Source organism: Macaca fascicularis, chromosome 10 (genome assembly GCF_037993035.2).
Source record: "Macaca fascicularis isolate 582-1 chromosome 10, T2T-MFA8v1.1".
Classification (NCBI taxonomy): Eukaryota; Metazoa; Chordata; class Mammalia; order Primates; family Cercopithecidae; genus Macaca; species Macaca fascicularis.
In genome coordinates, this window is record NC_088384.1 from 6,201,797 (window position 1) to 6,214,564 (window position 12,768).

At 36.6% G+C, this 12,768-nt stretch overlaps 1 protein-coding gene across 1 annotated transcript in view; it reads left to right on the forward strand.

Moving 5' to 3' along the window:
• SMC1B (structural maintenance of chromosomes 1B) overlaps window positions 1-12,768 on the forward strand; it is a 63,443-nt gene that overhangs the window by 23,666 nt on the left and 27,009 nt on the right. The window contains 3 exon segments of the mRNA XM_065522004.2: window positions 64-249; window positions 2,967-3,146; window positions 6,697-6,843. Coding sequence (XP_065378076.1) covers window positions 64-249; window positions 2,967-3,146; window positions 6,697-6,843 — 513 coding nt within the window.

Below are 12,768 nucleotides of genomic sequence, written 5' to 3' on the forward strand. Positions count from 1 at the left end.
CAATGAATTATATATTTCAGTCTAATATATCTATTTTTCTCTCCTTTTTTGAAACCTGCTAAGTTTGGAAGACTACTTGACCTGTGTCATCCTATTCATAAGAAATACCAGCTGGCTGTTACTAAGCTTTTTGGCCGGTACATTATTGCCATTGTTGTAGCCTCTGAAAAGGTAGCAAAAGATTGTATTCGATTTCTGAAAGAGGAAAGAGCTGAACCTGAGACATTCCTTGCTCTAGATTACCTTGATGTAAGAACTTTGTAATGCCTGGTATTTATAGTGATAAAAATCTTGTCTTTTAGAGAATGATCTTATTGCCTAAAACTATGATAGTGATTGAAAAAAATTGTAGCTTGTATGTCAGTTAGGCAATCATTTAAATGGCTGGTGTTAAATATATTGGCAAGCAAAGAATAATATCAAGTGGCTATTCTCTTTCTTGACATCATATCATTTCTTCCTTATCTAGTTTTTACAGAATTCTACCTTTGATTTCATTGCACTAGCAGTGCACCACTCTACCTATTAGCCAGCAATGTATTTTGTCCTATATAGCAAAGTATAGGAAATGGATAAGATGTATGGTCTGTTGGTGAAATGCCAATTCAGTCTTAATTGTAAATATTTGACCCAGTGTGTTAACTCTTTGTGAAAGAGGCTAAATTTTGAGCCTTGAGGTATGTATTGAGATACCTTAACATATCCTGAGTCTAAATTCATGAAGCAGAAACTCTGTCACATCATGATTGATATCCTTCAGTGATTATTCATCGACTACTCAAAAAAGTGTCCTCTTTGGTTCACCAGTCAAGACCCTGAATTGCAGGCAGTCTTCATAGTAGTTAAGAGCACATGCCTTAGAGCTAGACTGCTCTGAGTTTGAATCTCAGCCCTACTTCTAATTAGATCTTACTAATTTATTCTTAATTTTTCTTTTTTCTTTTCTTTTTTTTTTTTTTTTTTTTTTGAGACGGAGTCTTGCTCTTTTGCCCAATCTGGAGTGCAGTGGCGCGATCTTGGTTCACTGCAGCCTCTGCCTCCCGAGTTCAAGCAATTCTCCTGCCTCAGCCTCCCAAGTAGCTGGGATTACAGGTATGTGCCACCACACCCGGCTTTTTCTTTTTCTTTTTTTTTTTCTTTGGATTTTTAGTAGAGGCGGGGTTTCTCCACGTTGGTCAGGCTGGTCTCAGGTGATGCGCCCGACCTCAGGTGATGCGCCCGCCTCAGCCTCCCAAAGTGCTTTGATTACAGGCGTGAGCCACCGCGCCTGGCCTATTCTTAATTTTTCTGAGTATCAGTTTTCCATGTGTGGAAATGGAAGAATTAGTTCTTACCATATTGGATTACTACAAGGAGTTGTTACATGTAAAGCACTTGGCATAAGATCTCCACAGAGGAGGGGCTGGTGCTACTTATGGTCCAGACCTCCCTTTTGTACTTCCACACTGTTGTTACCTTCTGCTCACTGAAATTCTTTACCCCATCTCATCTGCCTGTTAGAATCCTGTTTTACTTATTTCTCACTTGAGATTTTTTTCAAGACAAACTCATTTTTTAAAAAATCTTACACAGAAGTGTATCAAATATAAAGGGAATACTCCTACCCCTTCATAATGTCTGATTCCTTAATAGTAACAGCTTTAGATTGCTTCCATACACTCAATTTATATAACTATATATTTCCAAGTGTATATACACACACGTACACATACACATTTTGGTTGTATATATGTTTTCTTCTTTGTTTTGTTTGTTTTATTAAAAAGTGAGATCATACTTGCTGGATTTTGGTAATACATTGTAGACACTTTTGTGATCTGTTGTAAACCCAACCTAAAAGTCATTACTAAGAAGGTCTGAAGGCTTTCCTGATCATTTAAGTCGAAAGTGTTTTGTTTGTGTTTTTCTGTTTTTTTTTTTTTTTGTTTTTTTTTTTTGAGACAGAGTCTCACTCTTTGTTGCCCAGCCTGGAGTGTAATGGCGCAATCTTTGCTCACTGCAACCTCCGCCTCCTGGGTTCAAGCAATTCTCCTGTCTCATCCTCCTGAGTAGCTGGGATTACAGGCGCCTGCCACCACACTCGGTTAATTTTTGTATTTTTAGTAGAGACAGGATTTTACCATGTTGGCTGGGCTGGTCTTGAACTCCTGAGCTCAGGTGATCCACCTGCCTCAGCCTCCCAAAGTGCTGGGATTACAGGCATGAGCTACACGCCTGGCCCAAAAGTGGTTTTTTAAAATTCCATAGTGTTTTGTTGCTCTCTTGACACATATCTAAATGGGTATTATTTTCCACTAGATTTTATGATTTTGAAAGTGTCTTGTGGAACACTTCCTATACATTGTTTTATCCTGACTGGTTAGTGACAGAGTTGAAACTGGAAATTACATCTTCTGGCTTTTGATGAAGTTTTTGTTTTTAAAAAATATTACCAAAACCCATGGTGGGATGTAGTTCATCATGTTCTTATCAGTTTTTTATGGTGTGTAATTACATACTGTTTTTTTGTTTTGTTTTTTGTCTTTTTGGTTTTTTTGGTTTTTTTTGTTTGTTTGTTTGTTCTGAGATGGAGTCTCACTCTGTTGCCTAGGCTGGAGTGCAGTAGTGCTATCTCAGCTCACTACAACTACCGTCTCCCAAGCTCAAGCGAGTCTCCTGCCTCAGCCTCCTGAGTAGCTGGGATTACAGGCATGTGCCACCATGCCTGGCTAATTTTTCTGTATTTTTAGTAGAGGCAGGGTTTCACCATGTTGGCCAGGCTGGTCTCAAACTCCTGACCTCAAGTGATCTGCCCACCTTGGCCTCCCAAAATTCTGGGATTACAGGCGTGAGCATCATGCCCGGCTGGGTACATACTGTTAATCTTTTGCTGTCATGCGTATATACGTTTTGTGAGAAAGAATATAATGAACATTTGGTTTTTATTTCAGTGTATCTAACGTGTTAAATATTTTAAAACCCTTTAGATCAAGCCAATCAACGAAAGATTAAGGGAACTTAAAGGCTGTAAAATGGTGATTGATGTCATAAAAACTCAGTTTCCTCAGCTGAAGAAAGTGATTCAGTTTGTGTGTGGAAATGGTCTTGTTTGTGAGACTGTGGAAGAAGCAAGGCATATTGCATTCGGTGGACCTGAAAGACGGAAAGTAAGAAAAGAGGCTTGGATCACATCTTTGGATAAGTTGAAGTAGTATTTATATGACTAACATACACAAACACAAATATTTATATATGCGTTTTATATGTTCTTTTTTCTTTTTTTTTTTTTTTTTTTTTTTGAGACGGAGTCTTGCTCTGTCCCCGGGCTGGAGTGCAGTGGCGGATCTCAGCTCACTGCAAGCTCCGCCTCCCGGGTTTACGCCATTCTCCTGCCTCAGCCTCCCGAGTAGCTGGGACTACAGGCGCCCGCCACGTCGCCCGGCTAGCTTTTTGTATTTTTTAGTAGAGACGGGGTTTCACCCTGTTAGCCAGGATGGTCTCGATCTCCTGACCTCGTGATCCGCCCGTCTCGGCCTCCCAAAGTGCTGGGATTACAGGCTTGAGCCACCGCGCCCGGCCTATATGTTCTTTTTTCTAAAGAGAACCAACATAGAACCTAAGGGGGTTATGGCCTCAGTGGTTTTTATAATTTTCTGTTGAATTTAGAAAAAAAAACCCTTATAGCATTTCTCAACATCATAAATTATATTTCGGAAATTAGATTTATTTTAATAATATCCTAAAGCAGTTAGTTGTTGTTGTTGTTGTTTAACCTTACATGGAACGCTGGATATAGTACCTGTGGTTTTGAATACCAGGAAAGATTTTGGGTGTTTATTTTACAACGTGGGCTAATTCTTCCATACTTTAGTGGAGATACTAACTGTCCTTTGGCATATTCAAGGTTTAACATATTTGAATTTCTAGAGAACACAATTGAAATGAGATTACTAAATACAGGTATCTTGAGGGAATAATTTTGGTCTTAAAAGTAAGTACTATTTTACTCTTAGTTGAATAGAGAGTATTTAGTTATATTTGTATTTAGTTGAGCAATGTTAAACTCAAATAATCTGATGTAGTTTTTTTTAAAAAACTACATTTACGATGAAGTATAACATAATGCTTGAGGGTATATAAGCTATAAAGTAAGACCAGTGATGCTACTTAGTAACTAATTATGTGACTTTAGGGAAGTTTATAAACCTCTAGTTTTAGTTTTCTCATCTAAAATTGGGGAAATAATATTACCTGTTTTATAGGGTTATAAGAATTAAGTAATAACATGAAAAACGCTATTATAGTGCCTGGCAAATAGCTCTCAAAAACTGGTAGTAATTTTATTACTTACTAGTCAATTAACACATTTAATCTGGACTGTCCAGAATTGCAAATTAACACAAACAGGCACTTCTTAATGAGACATGAAGATTTCCAGTGTTAAATTTATTGACTTATGTAATATGATTAATTTTTCATACATTTTGGTGTGTCTGATCAATAATCTTAAGCATAATGTAATCACTGTCGTTGAATTCTTCATGTTAAATTTAAGGTAGTGTAGTTATTGTTTTTCTTATTTTGCTGCCTAATTAACTACACTAACATCTACTTTTGTATATTTGTATATTTCATAGAATTGATATTTGAAGATTTGTGTGGTCAAAGAAGTCACGTGAAGATATGATTGCTTATTCCTTCATATAACAAATATTTATGGTTTCTATCTTGTTCACAATAACATCTTTACCCCTTTAGATTGTATCTTATTTTTATCAGTAGTTTAAAATTTTAATCAGGTGTATCTTATTTGTATCTTGACTATATCTTAGGAACTTTGGAAGAATTTTCTCTATTTTAGATTGGGTCAAACCATTGGATAGATGTCACATTTTCACAGAAATCATCTGGTGAATCATCTGCAATTTGTGCTTTTGGTTTTCTATATACTTGATACCATGTTTTAGAATTTTCTTTAGTCAAACATTGCGAGTAGTATTAAATATTTTGGTTTACTTGTTTACTTGTAAACTATAGTATATATAAACTACATACAGTATCTATAAACTACAAATATGAATTACATCAATTCTGCTAGCTATAGTTTGGTCACCATATTTTAGTGATAACTGAGTTTTTACATATTTTAAAAATTTATGTACCACAATTTGAAAATCCCGAATCTCTTTACATATATGTAATTATTCTATCTGTTTCCCTTAACCAGAGACACAATTATTTATTTTCTTCTCCTATAGACTGGTTGGTTGTTACTCTAAAACATATATTATAGAAAGATCTATTTGTACTGTGCCCTTTTAATATGGTGAAGCAAAAAACAGACCTAGAAAAATGTCAGTAAGTAGCTGGAAAATTTGTGAAAATATTATTTTTTCCAAAATTTCACATATTAAACAATAGCAAATAAAGTGCAGGGTACCACTTTGCTGGGTACCACCTGGAATAAAATATCGTTAATCTAAACCTCATTCCTTGTATCAGGATAAATTCCAGATGAATTAGAAATGTTAATGTAAAAAGTAAAACCATAAAATTTCTAAGAGAAACCATGGGAAATTTTTTCTTTTCTTTTTTTTTTTGAAATGGAGTCTTGCTCTGTCACCCAAGCTGGAGTGCAGTGGTGCGATCTCTGCTTACTGCAACCTCTGTCTCCCAGGCTCAAGCGATTCTCGTGCCTCAGCCTCCCAAGTAACTGAGATTACAGGTGCCCACCACCACACCTGGCTAATTTTTGTATTTTCAGTAGAGATGGGGTTTCACCATGTTGGCCAGGCTGGTCTGAAACTCTTGACCTCAAGTGATCCGCCTGCCTTGGCCTCCCAAAGTGATGGGATTACAGGCATGAGCCACCACTCCTGGCCTGGGAAATTTTTTCTTAATCACAGAGACAGGAAGGCTTTTCCAATATGAAAAAAAAAACCCAAAAGCTATAAAAGATGAATGAATTCACCTAACAAAGAGTTTCTGCATGGCAAAGACTACCATAAGAAAAATCAAAAGAAAAATGGCAAACGGGAAAATATTTGTAGCTCATAGTAAAGAGCAGATGTTCTTACAAATCACTGTGGAAAAGAACAGTAATATAGTGGGAAAATGGGCAAGGGATATGAACAAACTTGTTTTCATAAAAGGAAATATAATGATTCTTAAACATGGAAATACAACCTCACTCATATGGAAAATACTCATTAAAATTACACTGAGGTACTATTTTCACCTGTCAGATTGACCAACATCAAAATGTTTAGTAACACTTTATGGGGAAAGAGATTCTTCTGTTCACTGTTGTGGGAACTTAAATTTATACCAGTTCAATGAAGGGCAGTTCTCTCACTTGTGCCTTTGAGGAACTTAGCTTATAGATTAACTTACATGTGTATGAAATGATGTGTGTACAAGCTTTATTCACTGAATCATTGTGTATAACAGGAAAAATTGGAACCAACCCAGATATTGATATAAGACTAAATCAATAATTTATTGCCTAGAATTGCTTTGGGCCTTAGTAAAATGGATTTTAAATTTGTGGTTTGTTTATTGTTTGGGGTCTCTTCATAAACTAGATATTTTATTAGTAAAGTTCAGTAAGTATCTTTTCTCATCTGTTTTATTCTTAACTTTAAAAATTGCCACAGTATGTTTTTATTTGTATCTTTGTGTACATTTCTTCAGGGCAAAATATTTTTAATTTTACAGACAGTAGCTCTTGATGGAACATTATTTTTAAAATCTGGAGTGATCTCCGGAGGGTCAAGTGACTTAAAATACAAGGCTAGATGCTGGGATGAGAAAGAGTTAAAGAATCTAAGAGACAGACGAAGCCAGAAAATCCAAGAGCTAAAGGTAAATCCATGCCATAAAAGTTGTAATATAGTAAGTAGAATAATTGTGTTTTTAAACTGGGTGGGTTTTTTTATAATAACCATTTCTGTAGTTTAAGAATTGAAATAATGCAGAATGAAATAAAAATAAAAAATAAAAATCTTTCCCTTACTCTCTTCCTTATATCTCAGTGGTATTTACTAAACACGGTTTGATACATAGCTTCCAGAAATTTTCTTGGTATGTGCAAGCATATGTATTATTTTTCCTATTTTCTTTGTTTTATAATAGACTGTTGCTATAGTGTTTGCAGCAAGTTGTTTTTTTCTTTTTTAGATGAAGTTTCTCTCTTGTTGCCCAGGCTGGAGTGCCATGGCGTGATCTCGGCTCACTACAACCTCCGCCTCCCGGGTTCAAGTGATTCTCCTGCCTCAGCCTCCTGAGTAGCTGGGATTACAGGCATGTGCCACCATGCCCAGCTAATTTTGTATTTTTAGTAGAGATGGGGTTTCTCCATGTTGGTGAGGCTGGTCTTGAACTCCCGACCTCAGGTGATCCGCCTGCCTGGGCCTCCCAAAGTGCTGGGATTACAGTTGTGAGCCACTGTGCCCAGCCTGATAGGCATTTCTTAAAATATAACTGAGGTTGGGCATTTCCTCATGAATGTAATGGTCCTCTGTAATTCTTCCTTCTGTGAACTGCTTATTTTCTCTGCACATTTTTCTAGTACATTGTTCCTTATTTTATTACTATTTTAAGAATTATTTGTATTAAGTAATTTAGTCCTTAGTCATATGTGTTGTAAACATTTTTCATTTGACTTTTTAGTCAGCTTCAGTTGGAATATAATTTATATACCGTAACAGTCACTAATTTTAAGTATAATTTAGTAAGTTTTGACAAATGTACATAGTCACATAACCATCATGATATATCATGATATCTATATCATGATCATGCACTCATGATATAGAACATTTTCATCACCCCCCAAAATTCCTTTGGGTTCCTTTTAGTCAGTCCCCTCTTCTGGACCCTTTGGGGCCTCACAACCCAATCTGCTTTCTATCATTATAGTTTTTCCTCTTCTAGACTTCCATATAAATGGATTCATACAGTCAGTTGTCTTTTGTGTTATATTTTCTTCACTTAGTATTTTTGAGATTCATGTGTGTATCAAAAGTTATTATTTTTAATTGCTGAGTATCTCTTTGACATTGACTTTGTTCTTTTTGTCATGCATGTGTTTTTAATCTTTATGTAGCCAAATTTATTAATCTTTTATAACTTCTGGATTTTAGGATGTGTTATGCTTAGAAAGACCTAATTCTTTCTGAAGATCACAAAAGAAGTTCAATAATGCTTCCTTCTTGTGCTTTTGTGTTTTTAACATTTATATTTTTTATTTATCTGGAATTTATTTTGATGACTGGGGACCCTGCTTTATTTTTACCGACTGACTTACCATTTTACAAAAGTATAATTTGTTGAATATTGTAATTCCCTCATTTATTGAAGCCAAATTTACAGATGCTAAATCAATAGAATGCTTTCAGATTATTTATTTATTGTTTCTATTTAGTTTTCTTCATTGGTTGATTCAAGCACTTACTTTGGCAAAGTTACTTGACTAATTTTCATCTTTTTCTGAAGCATAAGACTACATTTTATGTTTTAATCTAAGGTGTAGAAATATTCAACTTTTAAAGACTTCAACAAATTTAGGCCTAGGCACAGAGAGAGTTCTGGGAAGATACCAACTTAAAGTCAATCTTGCTTCCCATCCATGTCCATGCTAAGGTTCCATCTGTGTGTCACAACCTGAACCAGGCGGCAGCTAGGTGAGAATGATGTCTTGGGTTCTGAGGGAGGCTGCTGGGAAAAGCTGATATAGGGCTTCCTCTCTTTTGATGTGAAGAGTGCTTGGGTAAGAATCAGGACATAGCAGAATCTGGGGGTAAGTTAAACATTTGTCCCATGTGAGGATGCCTGATCTTCTTGAACCCCATGAAGCTAAATATTAGCTTAGTAGGAAATTTGTGGCCTCCCTATTCCTGAGTTGGGAAGAGTCCAGGGATACCAGAGAGATCTTTTCCTCTGCCTCGTCTCAGGGTGGTACTGACAGTCTTCTCTTGTAATCACTGACCCTCAGGTATAGAAAATCCTTGTGGGGTGCTGTGATTTCGGGGACTTTAATACTCAGACATGGTCCTCAGTGGTGAAAGAAATACATAAATGTATCTGAGGTGTTCTAGGAGCCAGGCAACAACTTGAGCAAAAAAGTAACGGAGCATTAAGGAAATTTAGTATAGGGTCATCCTTCCCCTGCCAATCCCCAACGCACAAAAAGATTTTCCAGGACTAAAAAACGTACTTCTGGCCAGGCGTGGTAGCTCACGCCTGTAATCCCAGCACTTTGGGAGGCCAAGGCGGGTGGATCACCTGAGGTCAGGAGTTTGAGACCAGCCTGGCCAATAGGACAAAACCCCATCTCCAAATGCAAAGCTATGTGCAAATCCACACACTTCATGTAGAATTCACTAATTTGATTCTCACAACAGCTGGTGATGGGTATTTTTACTACTCACATTTTCTAGTTGAATAACCTGAGTTACAGACACGTTAAGTGGCTTGGCGAGGTCATACCCCCAGGAACTATGGGTGCTTGGGATTGAACCCAAGGAGAACTGGCTCTCAGGCACTTCACTCAACCAGCTCCTAAAACTGACCTGAAACAGCAGTGGCCTTGAAACAACAGAGGCTTGGCCGGGCGCAGTGGCTCACGCCTGTAATCCCAACACTTTAGGAGGCTGAGGTGGGCGGATCACGAGGTCAGGAGTTCAAGACCAGCCTGGCCAACATAGTGAAACCGTGTCTCTACTAAAAATACAAAAATTAGCTGGGCATGTTGGCGCGCACCTGTAGGCCCAGCTACTCAGGAGGCTGAGGCAGGAGAAATAGCTTGAACTGGGAAGCAGAGGTTGCCATGAGCTGAGATCATGCCGCTTCACTCCAGCCTGGGCAACAAGGCAAGACTCTGCCTCAAAAAAAAAAAAAAAAAAAAAAAAAAAAAAAAAAAAAAAGAAGGAAAACAGAAAAAAACCTGAATGTTGAAAAATAATGGGATGCTCACCTGACAAATGCAAACAAAAAGAAAACAAAAGTAATAATATCAGACACTGTGAACTTAAAGGTTAAAAATCCTTGTGTGTAGTAAGCTTTCAGTAAGTACTTATAATTTAATTGAATAAAGAAGATTATATGTAACATAAGACAAAGATTTCCATTATAAATCTGTTTGCAGCACATAGCACCTAAATATTAATATTTAGAGTAAAACTAATTTTTTTAATAGAATGGAAAAGATAACTCAGGAGTTGGAAAATCACTCTTAGAAGGAAAGGTTAAGTGTTTAGTTTGGTTGAATTAGGGAAAAGAAGGCTTGAAACTACTTCTTAATAAAAATAAAAATATAGTGGAACATTTCAGCAGAGTGACTTCTGAGTAAGTTACATGCTTTTATGCTTTAGTTTCCTCATCAGTATAATGTGAATAATAACATCTATTTCGTAACATTGTTAAGAGGATTAAGTTGGTTAATAAATGTAAATTGCATAGAACAATAAGTGCTCAGTAAATGCAAGATACTGTTAAAAATATCTGTTAAACATTTATGAAAATTGATCATATGCTCGGCCACAATGGAAACCTCAATAGTTTTTTAAAAGTAGAGCTTTTTATAGGTCACCTTGATCATAATTTAATAAAACAAGAAATAATGACCAAAATAATATTTGTCTCTGTAGAAATTAAGAAATGTAGATAGTTTTGGAATTAAGGAAGTAATCCAGAGGCAAATTACAAAGTATTTCAAAAATGATGAATAGGAATATACTTCCTACCATTATCTTTGAGACATAGTAAAAGCTACATCAAGAGGATGTAATCAAGTAATGCCTACATTACTAAAGAAGAAAGAAAAAATATAAGGGAACTTATTAGTCACTTTTTTAAAAAATTAGAGGAACCACAGACTGGGCAACATAGTGAGACCTCTTCTCTACAAAAAATTAAAAATTAAAAAATTAGCCGGGAGTGGTGGCATGCACCTATAGTCCCAGCTACTTGGCAGGAGGATCACTTAAGCCTGGGAGGTCAAGGCTGCAGTGAACAGTGATCATGTCACTGCACTTCAGCCTGGGTGACAGAAAGAGACCCTGTCTCAAAAAAAAAAAAAAAAAAAAAAGGAAAGCAATTAGAACAACTGGCCAGGCATGGTGGCTTTTGCCTGTAATCTCAGCACTTTGGGAAGCCAAGGCAGGAGGATCACTTGAGTCCAGGAGTTTGAGACCAGCCTGGACAACATGATAAGACCCCATCTCTATTTTAAAATAAAAGAAATTAGAATACCCACAAAATAACAAAAGTTATACACGGAATTTTTTTTTTTTTTTTTTTTTTTTTGAGACAGAGTCTCACTCTGTTGCCCAGGCTGGAGTGCAGTGGGGGTGATCTCAGCTCACTGCAACCTCTGCCTCCTGGGTTCAAGCAATTCTCTTGCCTCAGCCTGCCAAGTAGCTGGGATTACAGGCACGCACTCCTGTGCCCAGCTAATTTTTTGTATTTTTAGTAGAGACAGGGTTTCACCGTGCTGGCCAGGCTGGTCTGGAACTCCTGACCTCATGATCTGCCTGCCTTGGCCTCCCAAAGTGCTAGGATTACAGGCATGAGCCATCATGCCCAGGCTAGGAAATTTTTTTAAAGCTGACATTAATTTAGTAGAAAACAACTCAAAATAGAAAAGGGGCAAATCTAAAAGCTAGTGCTTTTGAAAGACTAGATAAACTCTGCAATCCTAATGAAGGAAAAAAAAAGCTAGAAGCAAACATACATGATCAGGAATGAAAACATTAAAATAATTTTAAAAGAATCCTACATGTGAATAACTGTATGGTTTTAAAAATGGAAAATTTGGAAGAAATGGATATTTTTTAGAAAATATAAATTACCAAGATTGAACAGAAAAAAGGTGAAATGTTTGAAAAGGTAGGCAGTGGTGTAGTTTGCTGGCCTAATCCTCATCCACAGTTTCCTTCCTTTCTAGACTCTATTCCAAGATTGTGAAAAACAAAAACAACTTAATTTCACAAGTTGCCTTGTAGCTAGGGCTGGCCATGTGACAGTTTTGGCCAGTGAGATATAAGTGAAAGTTTTGGTGTTATCTTCTGCATTTCTTCCTCCTGACTGCAACGCAGTCAAGATGCAGCAGCAATATTGCACCAAAGGAAAAGCAAGCATGAGGATAAAAGTCATTGTACTAAGGAGCTGAAAATTAGATCCATTATTGATTAATGGCAAACTAGTTTTGCGTGAGGAATTAAATATATATATATATTTAATGCCACTGTGATCTACACTGAAAAAAGGCTTCAGGAATATAAAATGGTATATATCATATCATGGAAAATGGTATGATGGCTTCTCAAAAAATTAAAAATAGAATTACCATATTATCCTGCAATTCTTTCTTTTGTCACCCGAGAACCTGTGAATATGTTGGGCATATACCCAAAACAAGAAAGCAGGGTCTCAAAAAAGAGATTTATACACCCATGTTCATAGCAGCATTATTCACAATAGCCAAAAGGTAGAAGCAATCCAGGTGTCTATCAACAGATGAATAGATAAACAGAATGTAGTATATACATACAATGGAATATTAGCATCAAAAAGGGAGGAAATTCTGACGTATGCTACAACATAGATGAAACTTGAGGACAAATACTGTCTGATTACACTAACATGAGGTACCTAGAGTAGTCAAATTCATAGAGACAGAAAGGAGACCAGTTGTTGCCAGTGGCTGGAGAAGGGGAGAATGAGTTGTTGTTTAATTGAGACAGAGTTTCAGTTTTGCAAGATGAAGAGATCTGGAAATTGCTTGCA